The sequence below is a fragment of the Buteo buteo genome, chromosome 17 (genome assembly GCF_964188355.1).
Source record: "Buteo buteo chromosome 17, bButBut1.hap1.1, whole genome shotgun sequence".
In the NCBI taxonomy this organism is placed as follows: domain Eukaryota; kingdom Metazoa; phylum Chordata; class Aves; order Accipitriformes; family Accipitridae; genus Buteo; species Buteo buteo.
Genome location: NC_134187.1, coordinates 26,417,268 through 26,443,047, shown reverse-complemented (window position 1 = coordinate 26,443,047; position 25,780 = coordinate 26,417,268). Strand labels below are relative to the sequence as shown.

The 25,780-nt window shown below is 40.8% G+C and overlaps 1 protein-coding gene across 5 annotated transcripts; it reads right to left on the bottom strand.

Moving 5' to 3' along the window:
- Positions 1-890: 890 nt before the first annotated feature.
- Positions 891-20,117, bottom strand: LOC142040909 (elongin-A-like). 5 transcript variants are annotated; one of them, XM_075049303.1, is made up of 11 exons: positions 20,033-20,117; positions 12,716-12,772; positions 10,768-10,880; positions 8,968-9,673; positions 7,406-7,499; positions 6,385-6,558; positions 5,691-5,788; positions 4,687-4,867; positions 4,067-4,190; positions 1,269-1,387; positions 891-1,109 (listed from the first exon to the last, which is right to left on the bottom strand). In XM_075049303.1, exons 1-11 carry the CDS (start codon positions 20,108-20,110, stop codon positions 1,048-1,050), a joined length of 1,806 nt encoding a protein of 601 aa, XP_074905404.1. In that variant the 5' UTR covers positions 20,111-20,117; the 3' UTR covers positions 891-1,047. The 5 variants fall into 5 exon arrangements, with proteins under 5 accessions (XP_074905404.1, XP_074905405.1, XP_074905406.1 ...); XM_075049304.1 differs by lacking the exon at positions 20,033-20,117 and adding an exon at positions 19,168-19,532; XM_075049305.1 differs by lacking the exons at positions 12,716-12,772; positions 20,033-20,117 and adding an exon at positions 19,168-19,532.
- Positions 20,118-25,780: the final 5,663 nt, after the last annotated feature.

Below are 25,780 nucleotides of genomic sequence, written 5' to 3'. Positions count from 1 at the left end.
TTGTGAGCTAGGCCTCTTCACAACAGGCAGAGAGGAGCAGATCAGAGTATAGCACAAGTTTTCTCTCATCTTCAGACTTAAATGGATTATTCTGCAGGATGACCACACCATCAAACTGATGACATTCTTGGTTTCCCTCCCTTCTGCTTCTTCCCAAAGTACTATCTCCCACATAAGGACTTAATGCCTTTAGATGGTATCACATAATGACAGGTCCGGTTTTAATTATTGTACAAAAGTGTCCCAGCTAGACGGAGCTCCTGAATAACACATGATTTTTCATTAACTCACTGTCATGGCCTGCCCTATTTACTCTGGCAGTATATAAATCCTGCTTTAAAAAAGCAATTTAAATTTAAGACATTGTCTTCTCCTACCTCTCCTTTAAAGGCTCATTGCCTAAGTCAAGTAAAAGGGCTGAAAAGCATGTAGTATCCTGAGTTAGGATGTTTTGCAGCCCACCTCCAGCAGGTCAGAAGTTGAGCTCCTGGACTGTCTTATAAACAGTCTTCTGTTTCTAGAAGAGGAAAAACTAAAATCCAACCAAATCATGTTTTCACTAAAAGATAAATACAAAAGTCTCCCTTGAAAAACCTTTAATGAAACAAATATGCTAAGTGTCCAAAACAGTTTTGTGCAAGAGATGCCAAGACCTCTTTGCAATTGTGTCTAAGTACACCTTGTGGCCATTTCTACGAAATAACTTTAACCTTGGCAAAATATACCCACAGCTTAAGTGCTTCCATGAAAAGCTTATGCAAGTGTGTACATAAACTGATAAAGACAGCATCTATAGGAGTCCATATAAACTGATGCCATTAGTGTGTACTGACCTGATTTCAGTTCAGTTTTCCTCATTCATGAATAAGAAAGCTGCAGTATGAAAGGACTCAGGTGTTTCAATTTTTATTGCAAATCATTCACCCATGCAATGTTTTGTAACTACTTTAACTAAGCCAAATTGAAGAACATTTACAGTAACATTACTTGCATTAGCTGTAGCATGATATACAAATAGTCACATAAGCTTCAAATATGCAGCCTCAGTTATCGTCGTCCACCTCTACTCCTGAATGCTTTCAAAGTTTTCCTCATGATTGGTGCAATTTCTTCAATAACAACAACAAAATAAAAAAAAAAAAAAAAAAGAGACCAGTTAGGATTAGAGCTCTGAGTGACTTAAAATGGTATTAGCATAATATTAAGCACATATTAATAGGCAGCAACTTAAAACAATTATCATTATAATCTTAGGAAATTCCATTTACTTTTGATAGGCTTCCTTCCACCTTGAGTCATTCCACTTGAGCTAGAGCTTCCTCTGTTGCTAGCAGGGATCAGATTCGATGATGTGTTATTTCTGTCTCTGCTTTCTGGAATCCTTGTTCTTTTAAACCAAGGAAATAAGGAAAAAAATTAGTGTTTGATATCAAACTACTATTTGTTCTGGCTCATTTTGGAAAAAAAAAAAAAAAAAACAACCACGCCACTGATCACAAACATTCACGACTTTCAATATTTACAAATCATAGGATAATTCAGGTTAGAAGGGATCTCAGATGGTCATCTAGGGCATTCCCATTCTTGCACAAATTTTCCCTTTATTAGATTTGATGCATCTTATTTGTCTTTAAAATTATATGATCAGAATTTGTGACAGATCAAAATGTTTAGCAATACCATTGCAATTGATAATGCCCAGTGCTCTCATTTGCTCTTTGTGATTATTTTCTTCTTTGAATACAGCTGAACTGCTAACTAGTTCTCTGACAGAAAATGAGGGCAAATTTACACAAGCTTCCATTTACTTTTTTTAAAGTAGGAATGGCTAGCAAAAGGTACAATAACTAACCCTAAATATGAGGTTGGAACCCTCAATCAACACGATAAGGACCAAGACAGATACAGAGCTGATGCCTACTGCTAAAGACAGTTAAACCAATGCAGCATTAAACTGTCAGCATGATGTCACCAATCTGGGCAGCCTTGTATGGCTCAGAGCCAGTCACTGATGTCTGCTGCCAGTTGTCCTATACCACTGTACTCTGAACTGCAAACAGCAGCCTGCTAAGGATCTGCACGTCTGCCACAGGACCTTTTTTGCTCCTGCAAGACCAGCTTCTTAAGTGAAGATTTCAGCTGTACAAATTCTACAACTTGCAAACCTGACAGGTTTTCGGAGGAAATGGTCAAAGCAATGAAGTTAAACTCATCATGCCTAAACAAACTCTTGTTTCTCAAGAAGGCAAACCAACGACCCTCTTACGCCTTCCTTCACACAACAGCAGTTCTTCCTAATTTATCATGCCTGAGGAAAAAACCATGAAGGGCTTTGAGTACATCATTCAACTACTGGTCCAGATTATTGAAGCAGAAGGGACATTTACACTACTGTACTTGAAGCAACTATATTGGAAGGCTGGTCTGTCATAACACAGATACAGCCTCCTACAGGGGAAAGCAAAAGCCTAACTCAAAGTACCTTAAGCTACTGTCTTGGTGGGGGACTATCTTTTCACTGAAAACAGCAACGGTATGGAAAGAAGCTTCTTAATTTCATCAGCTAAAGGTACAGCTATAAAAACATTGTATCTGGTGTAAAAGCTGATTTTAAGAAGTTCCTACATCCAGGCTGTCATTCCTGCCCTATACCAACATCTTCTTGAGTGGTAAGTCAAGGCTGCTCGACTAAGTCAGGCTCCTGAAATTCACAGAAAACACACCTTCCCATGGGTTTGTAGGTTTTACCCACCCCCCAATAAACCCAGGTCAGTTCAGTTATCTAGTTCATGTGCCTAAGCCTGAACAATTACTCAGCACAACTGCAGGCACTGCAGCATCATAACAAACAACCTAAAATGACTCTCTTGAGACATTCAGCTATACTAAGTCAGTCTTGCATCACATTTGCAACAGCTTATCTTTCATCCTTCCTGTTCCCAGCTATCTGTCACTATCCAGTCACATATTTGTCAACCTGCATAACTGTTACCTAATCCAGATTACTGAAAAATGTTCCACCTGCTGCTTCCCCAAAGGGATAATTTTGCAAGAACTAGCTGAAGAGCAGTTATGCCAACATGGGAACAACCACAGGCAATGGGGAAAAGGGAGGGCACCATGCTCACCAGCAGCCACAGCAGAGCGAGTGACCACAGCTTAAGGTACCCACGCTCAGGCAGTATAAATACTTTCCATAGCTTTTATGGTTCAACTGCTGGCACATGGACCCATTAACCCATGGAGTGCTTCTAAATCAAACTGCTGATTTTTCTTTCAGCCAAGAACAGATATTCAAACAGTAAAAAACAGCAGTCCGTCTCCACGTAGTTGAGAAGGGAAGAGGTAAAAGCTGGTGCTACAGCTGGTTTATCTCCCTGTTGCAGCCATCCTCTTGGATACAAGAGAGTTCATTAGGCTGGCAGGAACAGTAGGACAAACATCACAGCTTTGGCTCTCATGCCTGTTGAACTACTCTGAACTAAGATGTCACAAAGAAAATTTGGCTTTGTGCTGCACAAAGGAAACATTTGTGGAATCCCAGTTTTCTGTTCCTCCAGTGATTAGTGTTGGCTACTGCTACAGCCTGACTGTTCCAGACACTCCTTTAAGCTGCCAAAGCAGAAACCCACCATCAAGAGTATTAAAAGTTGCTGACATTCACTCTGGTCAGCTATATCACTCCAGACAGCTGACTGGGATTTTATGAAAGCAGGAGAACATGTGAAGCCACTAGGAAGGCTTATAAACACAAAACATCAACACTGGAATCTCCCCAGGACATCAAGCAGCATTAGTGTAATCTGGAGAAAAACAACAGCATCCACTCACTCTCCAACCGGTAGGGTGAATTCTTCACTGGCACTTTGGAGAAATGTGTGATGACAATGCATACACAGCAGAGAGCACACAAGACTTAAAAGGCAAGTTAGTCTTTAGCCACTAGCTGTTTAAAAAAGAAAGTAAATAGAGAACTATTTATAACTTCAAAAATACTTTGCCAGCAAGCTTTTCTACTGACAAAGACATCTAAACTCAAATTAAAAGCATAGTACAGAACACTTACTTGTGCCTCTCTATGGGATGAAGTTGGGTGACAGGTCCTGCTGTCCCATGGATTTCTTGCTGTCGGCGAATGTTCCTTGGTGGTTTTGCTGCACTAGTCAGATAAGCCATTTTTACTTGCCTGCCTAATACAGAAGCAAGGACCAGAGGATATGTGACTTTTTTTACCCTTTATGTTCAAAGCTCAATTGATAATATGGTTGTGTGGCAATTTCTAGGTTTAAATTAGGAAAAAAAAAATCAGAAAAGCAGAATCTGGTAACAAAGTAGTAAATGAACCATGGCAAATCATATACAGACCGCATACAGTATTTCTTCATATTAACTTTGGTATTTATAATTACATTTGTACTCTGTGCATTGCTGATTAGAATCCTCAGTCTAACCAGTAAGGTAAAATTTGTCTACTGTATGCTGCAAGTATAATGTATTAGTGTATTGTGTTAATGCATGTATTTATTTTTTGAGCAACTTGTAAATTAAAAGGAACAGTGTTCGTTCTTGATGACTTCTCCTAGAGGTACAGCATTAGTGCAAACAGATCACTAAACCCTACATACAAAGTGTCAAGAATAGCAGAAGAGACTATGTTTAAGTGGAAAAGCTAACCACAGATTTTACCTTTTGGTTTCTCAGACTGAGCTGAAAGAATATTTTTTGTAAGCGTCTTCAGTTTTTCTTCTCTCTGATTAAACAGCCTCAAGTACATTTCACGCCAAGACTCATATTCCAGGAGACTCTCATTTTTAAAATCTCTCTGGCAATGTTTCTTCCACAAGTGGTCAGACTCTTCTGTAAAAGTCTAGTTTGAACACAAAGTATCTTAAAGATTTAAAAAATAACATTTTCAAGAGTACCTGTTAGCTGAGCCTGGAGACAAAGCCCAGTGCCCTGGTGGAGAAAGATGCAGAACAAATCCCACCATGTGTGCTTGTCACAGGTACCCCCCAACATGGAGCATGGCAATACCATCCAGAGATACTGACTTCAGACTGGAAATCACATAGCTTCAAATAGCAGAGCTCTACATTTGAGTTAATAAGCCACACTTACAGGCTAGGCTTGAGTTTCCAGTACAGGCTCAGGCCACACCAGCTCTCAACTTTAGGCATGCAGGGAAATGGCTAGCTTGCACTACAAAGTGCTATGTACTTGGAACCTCAATGTCCAAGTGCATCATGAGCTGAAGTCCTAACAGTGTAGATAAGAAATCTACCACACACATGAAATCTCACCTCAGATACTTCCCAATCAGTATGACTTACAGCCTTAACAGTTTGTAACTTGAGAACAGTTGGTTCTATTACAAATTTCCCAGCTATTTCAGTGGTAAATACTGTGGTCTTCCCCCCCCCCCCCCCCCCCCTTATTTTTGGAAACAGAAATACTTCTCTACCCATCCTGGCTTTCACTTAGTCATCAGTAATAATTCTCCCAAATGCTTTAAATCCTGACACTTGACAAAGGGAGGTTTGATAATGACAGCTGAATTCAAAGAAATAAGTATGCAAGATAGAAAACCAGTGTAACCCGTGGAGAATCTTTATCAAAAAGAGTGCAAAGAGGGCAGAAACAGATGCCTCATGTCCTCCGTGGTTCCCTGAATTTAACAAGGTAGAATTTACCGGATTACATTCCTCTATTCGAAACAACTGCTCTGGTGTGCAACGTGTTAGCACAGGCTCAAGAATTTCAAAGGGTACACCTCCTACTTCACGTAGCACTACAAAAGAGGACAGTACTTTCATTATCATTTATTTTAGTCAGTGGATAACGCCACTCACCAAACATTTTAAAAATAAAAATACAAGTTAATTTTAGCAAGCACTAACAGAACACATTTTGAAGTCAGGCTATGAAAATATTTATAAATCAGCAGTTCCATACTGACTGGCAGTTATATTTGAGGATAAAGAAAGCATCTCTGAATAGCTTTTGCACCATCTTTACCAATGTGCATCACTCCCCTCTCAACCTACACAAGGGAATCAATTTCAGGATCAATTTCTTGATCACTCATTCTAATTTAGCTAAACAAACATCTTGGAAGAAAAAAAAATCACAAGGCTTTTCGGCTTTTAATCTATAGGACATTATATTTTCTAAAATTGGAACTTTAAAAAAGGTAAGCTTTCAATACAAAACTACATTTTAGCACAGCCATAAATCTATCTTTTTTTTTTTAAGTGCCTTTCAACCCACTCTGAGTCACCGTTTGTAGGGAGGGGCAGTATCTCAGTAGGCTAGTTGTTGGCATGGAGCAAAAAAATCTGATACGCTTTCAGGCACAGCCTGCTACAAATCCCTTAAAGTACTCACAATCAATATTATTTTGAAGCACACGGATGCACTGTTCATACAGCGTAAGCATCTTTGAAAGACAGACTGCTTTGGAGCCGGAGTAAACTTGCATTTTAGAGTTCAGTCTCCGTCCTGTGAACTGAACTGTCTCACTGACTTGCTGGGGTACTTCTACAACAGGTGCTGGGGAAGCTGCAAACAAAACATTAGGCAGAGCTTCCTTTACCTCCTGATATTATACAATGCTTTAAACATTCAGCTTTGAGAGAAACACAGCTAGTAGGGCACATGTATATTCATTTTTCTTGAAATACAAAGTTACTGCATTACAGTTCGGGGCCCTCACACAAATTACATCTTACAGAAGTACATTCATCATCATCTAACACCAAGATAGCATGTAAATTGCAAGTGAGTTGCACCAACTCAAACCAGCCTTACATTATTTAGCTCAGGTCTACATGAGCTGTATTCACATCTAGATTACTCTGTTACCAGTCCACAGAACATTACTGATCTTCCTGAGTTATCCTAGAAAAGGCAGAAGCTGCAATAGCACTGATGTTTCAAGACCAAAGTGATATGAAAATGCTGAAACCTCACAAGAGCTGCTAGGTGAACCACTGGCATTTTGTGTCACCCACCTATAAAGATGTTAACAAGCTCCTACGCCAAAGCTAGACCTAGTGCTTCCTATATTTGTTTTACCTACGATAATGTCTACTAAGGCTTTGCCTCCTATAAGGTATAGACAAGAGTAAAGACAAATGTAGCCTGTAGAACTACCACCTGATCTATGCCTTCTCTATATCTGTGGTAACATTTCTCATTATTTCTTTATTCAGCAAGCACTAAATGGAAGCCCTTACAACTCCCTTCAGCCTCAGCATAGTTTCTACAGAAGAGATAGTGAAGGTGAGGCATTTCTTTACCATGAACACGAGCTAATAGTTTGTTAGGAAAGGGGATAAACATATCTCTACACAGAGCTGTAAAAATCTGCACTATTTCCTATTTATCATCCTTGCATACTACTTACTTTTAAAGTCTGCAGCATATGGGGGAGATGAGATGCCTGTCAGAAATTTAGGCAGTGGAGTATTAAGAAGATCTTGGAGGGATGCCACCTTGGCCTGTGCACAGTCAAAGAAACATTGCTTCAACGTTACAAATTTGGGGTTACCAACACTTAAAATAAGCTACAAAAAAACCCAAAAAACCCTTAAGCAAACCCCAAAGTTAACTAGGATAACTAGAATTATTGCTTTTCTGCACTAAAATTTACTCACTGGATTACTTTTCAGCATATCCTTTCATACTCTACTTAGCAAGACTACATCACAAAAGAAACTTAGTGGGATATCTGCAATCAGTGCAAAAAAGAGATTAAAGAAAAAAGTAGATGTGTTCAGCTAACAGGCTTTCAGATAAATCACAACTGAGGTTAGAGGCATGCAGTGAATGAGACAAAACTGCAAGACGACAAAACCACAATTGAACGTTTAAAGGCAAAATAAATGCCATCCTGAAAGACAAGAAACAGCTTTATACTTGGTCATAGCAAGTCTCCTATATTGTGCTGGATAAGCCATTTAGCCTACAATTTTCACAGATAACCCCTTAAAAAGGGATTTAAAGATGCAGCAGTCTGGTAAGTACAGGTTCCTACAACGTTCAGCATTATGTGCAACATCTAAGTTGGATCTTATGTATCCTCCATTTGTAAGCCAGGCACTTACAGCACAAAACTTGCATCTACCTGCATGTCATTTCAGTATCTTTAATAACTTTTCACGACTGCTTGAACATCCAAGACTCTTCCTCAAATAGTTTATGCTAGAGTACCATACACAAGTCTCTACATTAGTATTTCTCCAACTGGGACAGAAGATGGCACATGCAGATCTTCCACCATAAATAATGCCTGGAGCTTTCACATCACAGTAAAGATAGAAGACTGAAGAGACCTCTAATTCCCAGTGCACAAAGGGGCTTCATTTAAAAGGTCTAATTAATACATGTTTAGATCTACCTTGGGTCAATCAAGCTACTTAAGCTTCTTCCACTTCAAGGGACTATGACAGTTAACATTCCAAACATGTATAAGCTATTTTTATATGCAATACTGTGGTTTACTTCAATGCATTAAAAGAAGAAAGTTGAGTTCCTCTGCAGACCGTAACGTTCACTACTAAAGAACCACAGCATCTGACAAAGCAACTCTGCTGTACACAAACAGCTGCTACAGTCACAAACCAGGCTGGTCAAGAATGGAAGAAGAGGACATCTTTCCAAAGGTAAGTACCTTTACTTTGCAGGTAAAAAGCAGATTAGCTGATATGTATCAAAGACTATTGCCATACTGGAAGCCATCCTAAAAATACAAGACAAGTCAACTGTAAACTGCCAGTATGCAAGAAACAATCTTTTTTTGTCCCAATTATTGCAATTATTGGCAATTGCAATGCAGCTGACATGTCAGAGCCATGCTATCTGTTGCTTAAAATAAATACAGCTGAATTTCACCAAAAATAATAAGAGCCCAAAGCACTTATTTGTCTGCAGTTTATTTGCTATTATCTCAACCATGCAGTGGTTTACCTTTTTATTGGGAGTTTCTGATTGATCACCCTCACATTTTTCTAAATTTTCCTCTCCCTCTTTTGCATGAGAAAATTTTGAAGTCTTCTGTGGTAATGAGCTGCCCTCCTGTTCACTGCACTTCTTTGGCCGTTTACCTGTAGAACCACCCTTCCTCTTTCTTTTTCTGGTAACCTGATCATAACTAAGATAAGATTCAAAAGACATAGTAGGGGGCTCAAATTCCTCATCACTAGATAATTCGCCTTTGCTTTTTATGACAAGTTTTTGTTTTGTTTTTTTCACACACTTAGGATCTCTCTGTTTGGAAGCATCCTTACTAGGCTCTTCCTTCAGGGGTGGTAAGTCTTTACTGGCTACAGAGGAACACTGCTTTTCTGAAACTTTCTTGCTGTCTGTGGAGGTTCCCTCCTTGAAGTCACTTTCTTTAGCTTGAGGATTGGTACCCCGGGAAGCATGCTTAGAGCAACTGCTGCTATGTTCTTTACTATCACATTCTTTCTGAGACTCGGAATCTCTACTTTGGTGGGTCTTTTCACTACGAGTATGCTGCTTATTCAACTTTTTAGAAGTGGGAGCACTACTGGAACTTCTGGAGGCCAGTACAGATGCTTTGGACTTCTCTGAAGGCTTAATCTCCTTGGAAATGGAAGGGTTTGTCTCATCTTTTTCTTTTTCAGTATTTTGTTTTCTTCCTCTGTGACCACTGCAACATAAAAAAATAAACAAATAATTGCATCCCATGCTACATCTGATGCTAGATTCTTAAACAATCAATCTTTTTACCTATATTAGTAAAATTAAAGCATTAAATCATACCCCATGTCATAATTTTACAAGACCCAGAACTGTGCTCTGCTGTGCACTTATTCTTCCATTATCAGTACAGAATCCCAAAGAAGCAGCTCTTGGGTCCAGCACCACTAAATACTGCAACAAGAATTGACAGCAAGGCAAGTGGGGAGTAGGGACATAACCATCAGTAGCAAAACATGCCTGACACAGTACTATTTGTTTATAATGTGTTGGATACCACTTTTTACAGAAGTTTCTCTGCATGCTTTATAACACAGACATGGTACTTGAAATAACTAGGAGACAGAATTTACAACATGATCTGTAGGTGATACAGATTACAACAGGTCAGCCTTTATGCTTTGCTTATCACAGGTTCTGGTATTTCACTTTCACATTGTTTGAACAACTTTAAATCTGAAGTGCACTATTTGGTCAATCTTAACCTTTGGCTTTCTCAGCTCCACTGCCTCAAGTTGTCAGAGGTCTGCAAAACATCTAAAGCACAGTCAGCCTGGCCATGGCAGTGGTGGCTGCTTCACTTTGAGAAGAAATCACATCTCTTCAGTGTGACTCCTCCAAAATTGGAAGCCCCTCTCAGTCCACAAGAACCTTACAGGAAAGCCCTCTACACAGCCAAGGAGAGCTGCCTCATTTAACCACCACCTCTAGGAAGAAAGAGCAAGCTTCCCACTTCCCTGAAGTGCAGAGCAGTGTCCATCATTGACTTAGTCCTGCTTGCGTCAGCTGGGACCTAAGAACTTGTGCCAGTCAAAAAAAAGCAGTTAAAGTCTGAGTGCTGGCTTGCTAGTTGACCAATACTGGTCACTCTGATTTGTTTTCTGATATTTTATAGAACACTGACTCATTTCTTCCATTCGATTTATGCATTTGTCCTAATGCATATTTGCCATTCCAAACACTTTCCTAAGCTTTCCAAGCTGCATTTTATAAAGTTACACTACAGTATAATTAACTTTTGGAAAAAAGTTAGTTCCCACCTACCTTTTATTTTCCAGAAGATTAAGTTTTTTCCATTGTTTTACCAGGTTTTTAGCTACATTTCCAGCAGTGGCATGTTTCCTAAAACTGTTAACTGTTTTGCCTATGCCAGTTTCCTGTTGAAGACAGTGCAAGAAAGATGGCAGAATAAACCATGACTAACATCCCAAATAAAACCTTCTCTAAAACTGCTACGAACAGTATTAGCCTAGTAGTCAGAGCAGCCTTATGGCAGCTAAAGAAATAAATGTACTCTTTATACTGCAAACAGAACTGAAGGAAAGGTAGATATTTATAACCAAATATGAGGAACAAAATGCAGTCTTAATTCATAAAACTAAGAGAAGTCATTTTCCTCCATTAAATGTATATGTTTCAGGAATTTCACTTGACTCAAATGCTTATGCCCACAAAATGCATACTGCTCCAGTGAATCAGATTAATCAATTCAAACTCCCTTTAGGCTTATGCAGGTACATTTTAGCATGTTAGAGAGCACATATGATGGATGTGTTTTAATCTAAAATACATCTCAACAAGTAGTATGGGGTAGAAGGGTCAGAGGAGCAGAGTTCATATGACTAAACTCAGTCTCAGTTTCAGCCACAGGAAAAAAAAAAATTGACATTTTAAACCTGTCATTTGTGTTTTCCCCCAGTACCACTGTGCCTTCAAGTCTTGCTCTAGTGAGTTTTATGTTGTTTAACCACAACTGTCTTGCAGACTTTGAGTGTATATAGAATCACAGGTGATTTTTTTAAAATCCTGATTATCAGTAAGTATCCCCGATTCACAAACTCTCCACTTTTAAGATGCATACAAAACCTGGAATTCACTAGGTTAGCAGCAACCTGTTAATGCTCTTGTTAACTAGTGAAATGATACTCCTGCGAAGTCTGAGCAAGAGCTATACACATGCTACTCCCACATAATCAGCTCACACCTTAGAAAGGGCTTCCTTAAATCCACTTTAAGGATATTTAGCTTCCATATAATTTGAGCAATACGGGTTTGGTAGGTCAGTGTATTGCAAACAGATGCAAGAAATTTGGTGGGATTACTTCCTGAAGCTATTTATGTTCTTCAAATGCGTTAAAAATGTGGAGTCCTCAGTTGTAACACAACTTTTTCCTCTATTGGACTTGAAGGCTTCCATCAAAGTCTGTCACACTACAAAACATGTAAGTTTGCTGGGAACATGAATTGTCTGCAGAAGATCTTTGTCATTTAAAAAAAACTAACTGCAATATGAGATTTATTTTGTTTTCCAATAAAAACACATAAATATTGCTGTATTCCAACAGAAGTCTACCCGTGTTTAGGCAGGCAAATGCTTTTGCCTGAATAGGCCAGCCAAGTATCTTAATTACCATATTTTTCTCTTACTCTTCAAAGAGCTCTCACAAAAACCACATTTTTCTTCTTCCCAAAATACAGACATATTGCTCATAATAACTAGAAGCTTCATAGACCAGTGTGAGAATTTCTAATATAAAATTTGATAGGATACAGCTTGGATAAGGATCCCCTTACTTGGGATGCCTGCTCTTCAAATGGAACAAACTAACATTGAGCTGTTAATGAAAGACAGAAGATTTAGACAACTGACCTAAAGAATGGTTCACCCATATTTGTTTTGTCTTCAGCATCAACTTGAAAGCAGTATTACAGTGAGAAGAAACCAACCCTGAGTAGCAGTGTTCTCTATATGCTCAGATTCCTACTCAGTACTATCACTGTTGGCATAATACTGCATTTGTCAAGTTGCATGCCCAGCTTCCAGCTGGCTTTTGGAAAAGGCTCCATGGTTCCTTGTACAGAGCTCTAAACAAATCATGATTGAGAGTCAAAATTACAAAACGCAGCATGTTCACTGCTTCTATGATTGCAGACCCCTGACGTTTACACAGTAATTCACTGTGGAAGAGTTTAATGTATTTTGGTCACTTACCACTAGAATTTCCAGTGATATATCCAAATCCTGTAGTACCGTAAGTGTTTTTATAATCTGGAAGTAAAGATTGTTTTTTTAAACAAATATTCATAAGTTCTATTCTGGTTTTTTTCATCCTCATTCACATGTTTAATCCAAAAATACTCAACAGTGATAAAGAAGAATATCTAGCAACTCCAGGAAAATGTAAGCACTCCTTTACTGCACATCAGTGCTGTGCTTGAAGTCTATGCTGTGAACCAGTACAGTTTTGCCAATCCCCCAATTTCAGTAATACCAGAAAATGCAGTAGGTATGAATTTACCACTACATAGATTACATTAAAGATCAATAATACAGTAGTACAGGCTACACATATATGCCCACACTCCCCATGTAGCAGTGACCCTCATTTGTCACAGAACCAACAGAAAAGCTGCATTATACAGAACCACCACGTAAAAATCGGCAAGTCTCCCAGCAGGTATCCCAGTCAGCAGCACCACTCCATCAGCCCAGGCCAAGAGCTGGTGGGAGCCCAGTTTGCAAAAAATAAGGTTTTGAAAAACTTAGCTGCAATTTGTACACCAACAAAACAAGCTTGAGCTAGAACAGCTGTTCTGGTTTGCACTGACAAAGCGTACATTTTCAAAGCAGGAAAGAATTTTGCAAATACAAAATGCTCACCTTCCTATAAGAAGTGTTTTAATAACACAAAAGTCTCATTTATAAGCAGAGTATAAACTGTTTTGGCAATATAATACAATTTCTTTGGCAATGGGTATACAGCACCCCAGAGCCTTGCAGTTAACCACACACAAGCAATTTGCCTTATCTTTCACAAACTTCCATGAAGCTGTGTTACATAGATGACAGAATTAGTGTGCAACTGAAGTAACAGCATTTCAAAGGGCTTTCACAAAGCCTGAAGTCCTAGTCAAGTTTTTCAGATCATTACCACTTCTACATGCAATGGCAGGAACCTGCAGGAATGCCAACAGACTATCCAGAAACTTTTTAACTATAACAGCTATGCTAACTTAAATAATTGATGAACTGTCATTAGATATTGCTTCTGAAATGTTGTTGCAGGAGTTGGAACAGGTACTAAAGTAAGTGAGGAGCAAACTTGAATGGGGGTATATTTTTCTCTGCTGTTATTCTAAGTTTCATTGTTCCTATAATAAATTAGTAGTGGAATCCCACACTTGACACTGAATTTCATTGTGTACAGTGGGCTCTAGCTACATGCATGGCATGCAGTTCTTCCTCTAAGTTATCCACCCTGCAACAGTTGTTTCTGAGACCTAAAGAAGCACAGCAGAAATGCTTCACAGCCTGAGAAAACATGAGAAAAGCTGCAACAGTAAGACATACACCTAGGACCAGAGGTAACAAATCAACTCTCTCCCAAAAAGCTCGGCTAACTACAAAATGGCAGGATACCTACAAAAAAACATCCTGACCAAAATTTCAGAACCAGTACAAAAGCCACATGAAGTTCTGCTTATCTCCTATTAAAGAGTAAGACACTCCCTGAGCCAGCAAGTTGTGTTAAGAATATATACATTTAATGAAGTTAAATACAATTTTGCATCTCAGGAGAACTACTCTACCTTCTGAGTACAATACAAGCTTAAAATTTAACTTTTTCCAGACACCTCCCAGGTATAGGCTACATATCTTGAGACTTTTTCTAAATAATCTCATCAGGGAAAAACCACATTGCAAAGGTGCTTAAGCAGAAAAAAATAATAATTGCTCGCAATGTTAATCCCAAGCATTAGAAACTATGTTATCAGTGTCAGGTTAGTTCATTTTTTTAATTTAAAAACATATATCCCCATTCATTTGATTATTTTGCAATGACAAAAAGAAGCAACCCATTGCTGACAGGTTCTATTGTGCTATATAGGATGACCAGATACTCAAGCAGCGCAAACCACTGGGAATAAATCCCATAGGCCAGAGACAACCCTATATGTGGAAGAACACTAAAAAAATGTTTTCATCAAGCTACAAAGAGATCAGGGAGGGGGTTGAGTGTTTCCTCTTGATGGGTTTTAGACTAAGTTAATTCATAAAGCCGAGTTCACTTCAGAAGAACAGATTCAGGAAGCGGGCAATTACTGTTCATACAACTTCAAACCAACAGGCCAAATTACAAGAGTACCTAGATGACAAGCGTGTCCAAAAGCAGTCAACACATTTATAATGAAATACAAAACTCTGAAAGTTTTCTAAACCAAAGGCCACACTGTTCATTTGGCTTTCTTGAAATGTATATCACATTTGGCAAATTAAGACAAACAAGAGAGTTTCATTAAAAAGAAAACTGAGAGCATTGATCAAACTCTGACAAGCCTTTTAGGAGAAGCAATCCTGATCTCTCGAAAGCAGGGAACAGCTCAGGCTGCAGCGAGTTCAGCAGCTATGTATGTATGGGACTACCAAAGGAGAGAGAGCTCCATTTGCTTTGTACTGTAACCAGGCAATGTAAATGGCAGCATCCAGCCTGCCAGTAGGAATCACACATCCCCAAGCCCTTGGCATTTAGAACAAAATTCACTTAGACAGAATCAGGAAACAAGCAAATTTAATTTGTGGCAAACATCAGTAACAGCAGAGAAGCTTCATATTCATCCAATTTTGACAGAGAATTCTGATTTCTCTATCAAAGTCTAAGAGGGGCTGTTTTCTTTATAAAGCACAAATACCAAGCTCCAGTATCTATCAGACTTTGGCAAAGGCCACAGAAAGGTATACCGTGAAGCATAAGACACAGTAAAGCCTGTCACTGAAACTAAAGCTTGTTAGAAGCACGAACTTTGGCATCATGGTATTTACATGGTGCACCATTACAATTATTGCATAAAATAAGGGAAAAAGAGAAAGTCATTTATCTGAAGTCTGTTCTGAGCAGGCCTTGAAAAACAGAATGAAGATTGACTGTTGAGGTGCCTTGCTCTAACCATATCATTTACCATAGCCTTTGTAGCCCATCTGGCTCTTCTTATTGCACTGGACTGTACCCAGTAATTTCTTCCCCCAAGTTCTTCCATATACACACAATACATATGTAACCCTTCACTGGTTTTCAGACTATTTTACCTTGCGTACCACTATCAGCTATACCCTCACGAAAAAACCCTTACTGACTTTAAAAGACATGGCAAACTACAGAAAAATTACGAAGAACATAAAAGTTACTTCTATATACAATTCCTGAACTCTTCTACATAATTCCTAAATATTGATTTCTAAAGAATGATCCAAAGCCTTTAGGATTGTTGTTCTTCCAATAAATGACATTCCAAGCAAGCCCAAGACACAGGTCTTCATGTAACATAAACGGACAACAGAAGCAGAGCCTTATGGACAAACTGAGAGCTGGCACACACATGCACGTGTGAGACAAAAGCAAAGGTGACAACAAAGCAAGAGCAAGCTAAGATGAAGGGGAGGAGGGAAAGCACACAGGCATTTGGAAAGCAGAGGGCAACAGTAATGAGCAATGGGTAAGAAGCATATGAGCAACCAAATTTCCCAGAGTCAAAACTGAAAGCAAAGTGATGATAACAACAGATCCCAGGTGCACCGAGTTTCATCTCTTCCCACTGCACCAGTGCTGCTCCATCACCCCTTATACAAGTGTCATACAGTCTCCTCATTTTCATCTAGCTGAGCCTGGACCCTCGGGAAGGATGGGACCCATCAACAGGTCCCCAGGCCACCTGTGGTCAAGGGACTGCCTCAACATTTCACCACAGTAACTCCTTCCTGATTTCTCTCCTTCCTTCCTTGCTCACTAGCTGCACCTCTCTCAAAGGGATCCCTATGATTATTTATCTCATTCTCTTCTGTAATGCAGCCCATGAAATTTCACCAAGTCCATAACTTCTGGCTGAGCTAGACACTTAATGTGAAAGAGTACAAAGACTCTGAAGACAACGTTAGAAAAACCCAATGCATTCCCAAGCAAGTCCTATGCCCTCAGTAAAAACAAAACAAAAAAACCCACCACCAAACTGTTTGCCTAAAAAAAATTGTCTAGTTTTGTTTTCAGCTACTGAATCTAATGATCTCTTTCTGCTAATTAAAGGAGTCTTCTTTCAAACTTTTTATACATCACAGAAATACAAACACTATACCTTGGTTCTTTAGTTTCAGTAAGTTATGCTAGTCAGAGCTATAGACATTCTCTGGCTGTCTTGCTAGCTTTCCAGCTTGGCAGTGTTTTTAAAAACAGTCCCCAGAACAGGATATAATATTCCTGTAATTGTCCCTCTAATACTATATAGCAGTAATAACATAACCCTGCTAAGCTACCCAAAGATAGCATTTATTCCATAAGCTGCTGCATTGTACTGCAATTTCATGCTCAACTGGTAATACATCAGAACTCCAAATCATTTTCTGAGCCAATGCTTTCCAAAATATAGTCTCCTATCCTGAGTGACCTATATTCATAGCTCCTAGCTGTGACTTTCCACTGAGCCATGTTAAAATGCACGTTGCTCAAATGAATATAGCCTAGCACATGATCAAAGTTGGTTTCTAGAAGACTCTATGTGATACAAATCACTTCAGTACTTGTAGCATTTCCCTACAATGCTTGCTGTCTTCTAAATTAAAAAAAGATTTGAGTAGCATCATGTCAAGAACAAAAGCATAATCAACCCCCACCCACACCCCCCCCGCCCCCAAAACCACCACAAACCCACAACCAAAATCACAAATCAACATTGTTTTCTGTTGAGGTCTGGCACTTATTTTTGGTGAGTGCAACTGAAATCCATTTTAGGTATTGCATCAAGTCCATAACATTGTTACTGTAGTCAGCCTCATGCAGGAGCAAGTCGAATGCCTTAAGAGACTTACATATATTTATGACACTTAGAGTCAGCTGAATCTAAGCTGAGATAAATTTGGCAGTACATATCTACATGAAGTCTCATCAAGTGGCATGGATCATGGCACCATCCTTTAATTCTACATCAGTTACATCTTATACGCAATGTCATGCAGCTACTCAACACATTCCTTCATGATCAATGTCAATGAAGACCATTTCATTTACCTGTTATAAACAACAGCACAGTACTTTTTTCCTGTCCTGCTGAACTTCCCTAGTACCTTGAACATCACTGAATACCTAAATAATTAGTTCTGTTCATCCTTTGGTCAATTTGCTGAAAATTCACTGGGGTAGCGATCAAACCCTGCACATTAAGAAGATTTTGACATGAACAATCAATGTTCTGCATCTTCCCTGGTTACTATCAGATCAAAAAGTATTTAGGAATTTTTAAAAAGTGCCAAGATAAATATTACTCTCAAGTATGGAACAGAAATATTTGACAACTCCAACACTTACCCACATACACGTCTGTAACATTGATTTATTATTCTTTCCACACACACCTAAAGCTTTCCCCTTTGCCTTTAAACATGATAACCACGTATTTTCTATTACTAGATTTACCTTTTATTAGCAGTGCATTTCATGACTGCCAATTTATGGCTATCAGTTTCTCAGCTCCCCTACCACTCCTTAGCCCCTGTTATTCATAAATATTTCTACTTCACTAGACAGAGTTTTACCAGGGACAGCAGAAGTGCTGCAGCACCACCATTAGTCTCATTTTATGCAGCACCTGCTTGGAGTCATGCCAGATAAAAACTGTGCATCTCCTCCCTTAATGGAAACAAACCTGCCAGGGCTATTCACATTTTTCACTTGAGTTGAATGTGTTTTGAAACTTATTGTTTGGGGATCAGTTAAAAATTAATTATCTCTGGAACTGTTTCTTCCTTTTCCCTTTCAATGTCTTGTTCAGAACAGCATATCAACACCGACCTTAAGAATTAAAAAATTCAAAGACGATAATATCTGATCACTTCTGTAGCACAAGAAGAAATTCTAGGTTCATTCAACTGCAGATTAAAACATCTGAAGAAACATCTGCACAGATACTTGCATTTTGGACACATAGCCTACAGCACTGGCATTCAGGAAGATAAACCATTATTTGCTAAAAAAAAAAAAAAAAAATCAGTATTTCCTATATATGTATACTCACACACACACACAGTAGATACATGATTAATCACTAAGCTTTTCAAGTTCATTAACTACCAAATATAACACATTAAATTTTACTGCCATCCTCTGCCTCCAAATACTTCCACCAACTTGATCCAAGTTTTCATGTCTTAGAAACTGATCATTGCAAACGTGTTCTGTACTTTCAAACTGAATTCAACCCTCAAAAAACCCCTCACCCTTTTGAATACACCTTCTTCAGCCAGATGCGATTTATTACTTCATAAAACAGAGGCGAGTTTGGCACATACTGCTTTGCTTCCATTTCCTTCACGGTCCAGGCCACCGCTCAGAGAACGGAGGGCGTCTTCTTCGCCCCTCTGCCCTGCAGCCAGTGCTTATCTCCCCCTCCGCCTCTCAGTACCTCGACAGCATCAAGCGCAGCTTCCATCGGCTGCTCGGATCCATCTCCCCACTGATGTTCTCTTGCTTCAAGTATTCCTTATCTAGTCCTCGCAGCTACTGAGCAGCCCCGCTATCTACAGAGGCGGTTTAATTTCTTTCAGAGATAGGAGCAGCTTTGTTCTTCTTGCACCAGGAGTAACAACAACCCAGGGTGCGACAGCTCCCGCTCCTCTTGCTGCACACCGTTAAAACAAAGCAGAACAACCCATTTTACTGAGAAAAAGCTCTTACGGACGTAGAAACTAGCACCCCAGCTGCTGTGTTTTGACCCTATGGCCAGGCTGACAAGATTTCGCACAACCAGCGCTACCCGCTAGATATAACGATGTGTCACCCAGCTTTGGCCGCCCTTCTCCCCCTCACCTGACCTGCACACGGGACCTCTTGGCCACCCACAAAAACGCTTTAGCCCTTCCCCACCCGTGAAATAACCACGCCTGACCTGACCGCTACCCAGCCCTCCTTCACGCCCCCCAGCCTGGTCACGACGAGGGAGGGAAACAAAACGGGACACCCCGGCCCGCAGTCTCACACACAGGTCGTCCCCCCCTCGGGGCTGGCTGCCCTCATCTCCCACAGCCCTCCCGCCGCTCGGCGGAGCCGGCGGCCAACGCCGAGGGGGGGAGCGGGGCAGCGGGGGCGCGGATCCCCTCAGCGCGGATCCCCTCAGCGCGGCGAGGGCCAGCGCCGCCGCCCCCGCCGCCCCTCACGCCGCTGCCGCCTGACGGAGATACACGCCAACACACGCAGAGCGCAGCAAGGGAGCGCCGCCCGCCTTCCTTCCTTCGCCCCCGTCAGAGCCAGCGCGGCCGCGGGCCGGGTACCTCGGCCGGCTGCTGCGCCCTGCCGAGCCGCGCCTGCAGCTCCAGCACCCTCCTCACAACGCTCCGCCCCTCCGCCATGGCGCCGGACCCCTCGCCCCATCCCGCCCGCCCCTCTTGTAGCGGCGCTCGCCGCGCCATAGGCGGTGCTGCCGGGCCTGCCTGAGGGGCGCGGGCCGGGGGAGGCGGCCAGCCCCGCTCCCCGCTCCGGGCAGCGGTGCCCGTTATTTCCTCAGCTTCCCCCCCCCGCCCCGAGCTGTCTGCCCCTCGCCCCCACGCCGACATCATGGCCGGGGGGCGGCGGGCAGGGCCTGAGCCGTGCCGGGGCCCCGCTGGCACGGGGTGCGGGCAGCCGCGGCCCAGGCCCGGGCCTGGTCTGCTATCCCGCTCCCTCACGAAGGCAGGCGCGGACAACGCGGCCCGAAGTGGTTCTTCCCTGCCGGGCTGTTTGCCCGTAGCTGCAGCCGACCTGGTTGTGTGCTACCGAACTACCAGCAATAACTAAAGACTACGTGCTTTTCTTTCTTCTGCCTCTCTTGACTTTAAAATACGCAGTGTGGCACTGAACAAGCGCAGCTATGACTGAAGTAGGCCCATGGAGGTGATTCGGAGGGCGCACAGCAGCCTGCCCCAAGAAACGCCGTGGCGTGTACGCTGACCCTGCAAGAGCAGCAGGATAAGTCCATCAGTACAGCTGCGCCAGCCTCAGGAGAAGCCGTGAGAGGTTTTCTTTCTGTCCTACCTTATTTACAGCCTGATGGCTAATGCTTTCTCTTCTTTTTTTTTTTTTTTTTTTTTTTTTGAGGCAGACACAGCGCTTTTGGGCCCTGCAACTTTCAGCGTGGTTCCTCTGTGGTTTACCTAAGGTCATAAAATACGTAGGGCAGGGAGTCGGTCTTCAGCGCTGCGTGAAATGCGTAGCTGAAACAGGATCTCTGCCGTGGAGCTTGCTGAGGCCGAGCACGCGCTTGGAAGACTCCGAGCTGTATGAATCCTTCCTAAAAAAACCTGTGGAGTATTTCCTTGGAAGTTAATGTAGACATAATTAAAATAGATATATAGTACACATTTCACTCTTTAAAGCAGTGTTTGGGGGAAGTGTTAAGAGGAGGGTATCTAGTCTGAATTACAGGGGAATTTTAAGAAGGCAAAAGTCCGGTATTTGCACGTTAGGGTTACTACTCTTGCAAAATAGATCTTATTGCAGCTTGGCACTGTATATGGCAAATCAGTAGCGAAACAAAAATAGCCAGTAGTGCAATACAGTAAGTACAGCACTCAGGTTGGATATGGAAAAAACAAATTCCGGTCCCTGTTGCAGACTGGCTCTCCAGTTACCATGCTCATCTTTGTCCTGGTTTTGGCTGGGATAGGTTTAATTTTCCTTCTAGTGCCTGGTATAGTGTTATGTTTTGGGTTCAGTATGAGAAGAATGTTGGTAACACACTGATGTTTTCAGTTGTTGCCCAGTAGTGTTTACACTAACTCAAGGATTTTTCAGCTTCTCATGCCCAGCCAGCAAGAAGGCTGGAGGGGCACAAGAAGTGGGGTGGGGACACAGCCAGGGCAGCTGACCCAAACTGGCCAAAGGGGTATTCCAGACCATGGGACGACGTGCCCAGGATATGAATTGGGGGGGTTGGCCTGGGGAGGGAGGATCACTGCTCGGGGTCTAATGGGGCATCGGTCAGTGAGTGGTGAGCAATTGCATTGTGCATCACTTGTTTTGTATATTCCAATCCTTTTATTATTATTATTGTTATATTATTGTTTTCTTCCTTTCTGTTCTATTAAACTGTCTTTATCTGTGTGGTGCTTAGTTGCTGGCTGGGGTTACAGAAATATTTAACTCATCATCACAGTGTGTACAGATTTCATCAACCCTACCTTAAAATTGGTCATCTGCAACTGCTTACTCTTCCTTTATTTTTCTGGCCCTAATAATACGAAATTACTTATACAAAATAGCATTTATGCAGAAGAAATCTTGGGAGAGATTCAGCCCACACCAGCATTATGGTTAAAGTCATCTTTGATTAGGGAAGTTGAGGCTCAGATTGTCATATGGATTATGTCATTGGAGCTGGGTTTCCCATATGTTGTTTGAAAGCCGTAATTATCAAGTTACTGGGTTTTGTGGGATGAGGAAAATCTCCTTGCTGCACTTCTGCCCAGTTATTCTGAAAGATCATGATTTCATGCCAGTGAAGAAGAAGAAAACATTTCAAATCTCAAAAACTTTCCTGGAACAAGAAGAATGTTTCTAGCCCAGGTCTAATTGCAGCATTTCTCATATTGCCTGTCATAACTTTTGCAGAGGAAAGAATTCCAAGTTTACTTGGTCCTTCAAAACTGCTGGCTGATGCCAACTGCTATGAGGATTTGTTTGTTTGGCAAGTGATGTGGGACTCCTGTTAGGAAGAAGCGGGGTTGTCAGACGCAAAATATAACTCCAATACTTGCTCTGTCACTACACACTTGAGAGCTGTGTTATGCCATCAGCTCTGCTCCAAGGCTTCCAAACTCTCATCTCATCCCTAAGGTCTTCTCCATGCCCTACTGCTAGTCCTTGGTGAGTTTCCGAGGAAAGAGTGAAACCAGAAAGAGAAATAGGATTTGTGTGGGCTAAGGAGAAGAGCTAGGTGAGAGTTTCAGGGGGTGGATCGATGTGAGAGGCTTGGCTGGGCAAAATTAGGCAATGAACTGGGGGCGAGTGACTGAGCACTGGGGGAGGTCTGCTTCGTGGAGGGGGTCTGAGTGACCCACCTGGGGTTGGGTGTCCTGCTGAACAGAGTTCCTCAAAGCTACCCTCTGTGAAATCAAGGCCTGTGTATTTGATCCTAAACAGCAGTAGTTTGTATGTTTATTCAGCAGTTTAAAAAGGAAACATGTTTCTTTTCCATCTTTTTATTGAAAAGACTGCAGTTCCCACTGAAACTCAATATGCTTTCACAGTGTCTCCAATCTGCATGAGGAGCTTCAGCCTTCCTAAAGGCATTATTGGTATGATTACTCAATACATTCAGATTAATACGTTTAAAGATATTTTTCATAACTATTTATCATAGTAAACTAAATATGGGCTTTGGGGGTGCATAGTATTTGGCTGAGTATACACAAAGGGCTCAGAGCAAACAAAGCAGTCATGATCTAAGCTGAGCCTGAGTTTTGTTAACGTCTTTAGTTGACCAAGGTAGATCTCCATCTGGCCATGGCTGTGACACTTGCATTCTGCCAACAAGTCAAAGCATGCTGACTTCAAAGAAAAGGCCTTACATTTTCCAGAAAGAGTGCAGTAGTGGTTGTGCATGGATTAGAAAAGGTGGTTGTAATTGCCTTAAGGCCTATCTTTGCTGATAGAAGAACTTTCCCTATTGCTGATTCTGGCTTATGCACATGGAGCAAATAATAATTATTCTTGTATATTTGGCTAAGAACAAATCTCTTGAAATGTTTGCACTTCCTCCCCCCCCCAAAAAAAAATGTAAAAATATTGCTACATGAGCTGCTACTGCTACATGGATTGATAGTATTGCCCTTAGTCACTCACATAGACCAGCTGATTATGGAGCAAATGAGGTGTTTTTTCCCCAGGATTCACCCATACCTAAAAGGATACATCTTGACAGGCTTAAGATATTGCCAAAAAATGTACTACCCCCTCTTTTAACTGAGAAGATAATTCGTACCTTGATTGCAAGGACTTCAATCAATATCAAAATACTTTATAGTAATTAATTTCTATGCCATTGGGAAGAAAATAATCAGAAAGACGACAGGTTATTTTCAAGATAGAAAAGAAACAATGTTAAAAATGTCTCAAAGTTAAAAACCATATTAAATCAAAGTTTTATTTTAAAAAAATGTATCATGTTTTGCAGCTAATCCTGGTACTGTTTATTTTTTAAAAGACTTTGTTGTGTGCAAATTAATGGAAAATGAGAATGACTAGTTCCAAGACCAGCTTGCATGCCACATAATAGCCAAGTACACTATCGGTTGTCCTCTGATCTTGAAGACCAAGTAACTAAAGGTTTCACAGTTTCTGCCGTAATGCACACCCAAAGTTTCAGAACTATGGGAGATGTTTGATTGTGTCAGCATTAATACATTGAGATGTTGAGGCATGCCCCACAAGATGGTTATCTCTATACTGCACAGCTCAAAGCATCTTCAGCGTTTTCCAGAAATTAGAAATTGGGTTTGTATTTTCAGTGGGGATATTTCCCCATTGTTGTTTGTGTGTTTTTTTCAACACTGAATCATATAAGGATGTTGGAAACACATTTGTAGAGACTGAATAAGACTTAAATTTATTTTAAAATGTACTAGTAGATTTTAAAGGTATGAAAATGAGAATAATCTTTTATTTTCTACAGATTGTGATATTGTATTCATTCTGGAGAAGTGTTCCCTTTACCAAAAAAAAAGCAACTGAAAAATGACAAAAGAAAAAAAGATACTCTTTCTCTGAAAAATGTTGGCTTTTTAGGACATCTTAAAATTATAAAAATTGATAAAAGTGTGTGCATGAGCTATTAGAAAAGGGAACACTGAGTAACTCAAGTTCACTAATATGTATATGTTCGGGAGTCTTGTTTTAGAAATATGCCTGTTCTATCTACAAAAGCTAATTTTTACAAATTCTTAAAACTCATGAATCACAGTGGGGAACATATTTTTTGTGTAAAAATCATTACAGCTGATCCTGTTAAAGCAGAGCTTCAAAAAAAGCTAAGGTTAATTGTCCATGTAAGGAATTCTATAATTAGCTTGAACTGGTAAATTAGAATATATTGAGATGTGTTAAGATGATGATATACTGAGGCAGTAGGAATCTATCTACACATGAGAAAAAAAAATACGTAGTATAGTAAGGAGAAGTTCCTAAAACATGTCTTAAAATAAAGCTTTGTCCTTAATTGTTCACAGTGGCGGCCCTGTTTTTCATAAGGAAAGCTGGTTACTTTGTTGCCGTTGGGAGGGCTTGTCTTTACATCCCTCTCCTTCACTCTCATTTCACATGTTTGATTGCCTATTCTGTTTTTTCATTTTTATCTTGTAACTTTTTGTAACTAACTCCACTAGTACAGTGATGCCCTTGTGTTCAAAATTACAAGTGTTATTTTGCAGCACTAGTTGTAATAGCCCATCCAAGCCTGGAAGCAATCAAACAAACCTACCAGAGGAAGCATTACACAAAGTACAGCCAAGAGGAAATCTTCCCTTTCTCTAACTTCCACTTCCCCCAATATCCTCCCCATCCCATGCAGTTGCTCACACCTCTTTTATCTCTCCTGTGGGATGAAATTCTCCAGGGATGCGGAGGTTTGGCTTTATGTTATTCCTGAGGTTGACTGGCAAGAGGTGGAGGTCAACTATTCCGGTGTATGGTATAACCCACAAGTTAGGATAGTTTCTTGCGAGACAGAAGATCAAAGTTCACATCTCTCTGCAAATATATCGGGGGATGTGAGCCAGTATCCTTGAAAGCCAAGGCAAGTCTTCACAGAAGCAGCGGGCTAACTCCAAGAAATAGGACGTGGTTGTGAATCCCCATCAGGACGTCTCCTTCCCTCTGCTCAGAGTTAAGCACCGAAATCCTAAGAAAGTGGAACTAAATTGCCAGCTTTTCCTTGGTGTTTCCTGCTGGTTATTTTAGATCATTGTATTGGCTTTGCCTGGCAGGGTTTTGGTAGCGGGGGTGGGGGGGTGGTTACAGGGGTGGCTTCTGTAAGAAGCTGCTGGAAG

Excerpts from the sequence above, each read along its gene's own strand:
- LOC142040909 (XM_075049303.1), bottom strand. The coding sequence starts at position 20,110 with ATGGCGGAGGGGCGGAGCGTTGTGAGGAGGGTGCTGGAGCTGCAGGCG. Across the intron at positions 10,881-12,715 it reads TATCACTGGAAATTCTAGTG|GAAACTGGCATAGGCAAAAC; the intron begins GTAAGTGACCAA and ends TGTCTTCAACAG. Across the intron at positions 1,110-1,268 it reads TGGAAGGAAGCCTATCAAAA|AAATTGCACCAATCATGAGG; the intron begins GTAAATGGAATT and ends TTGTTATTGAAG.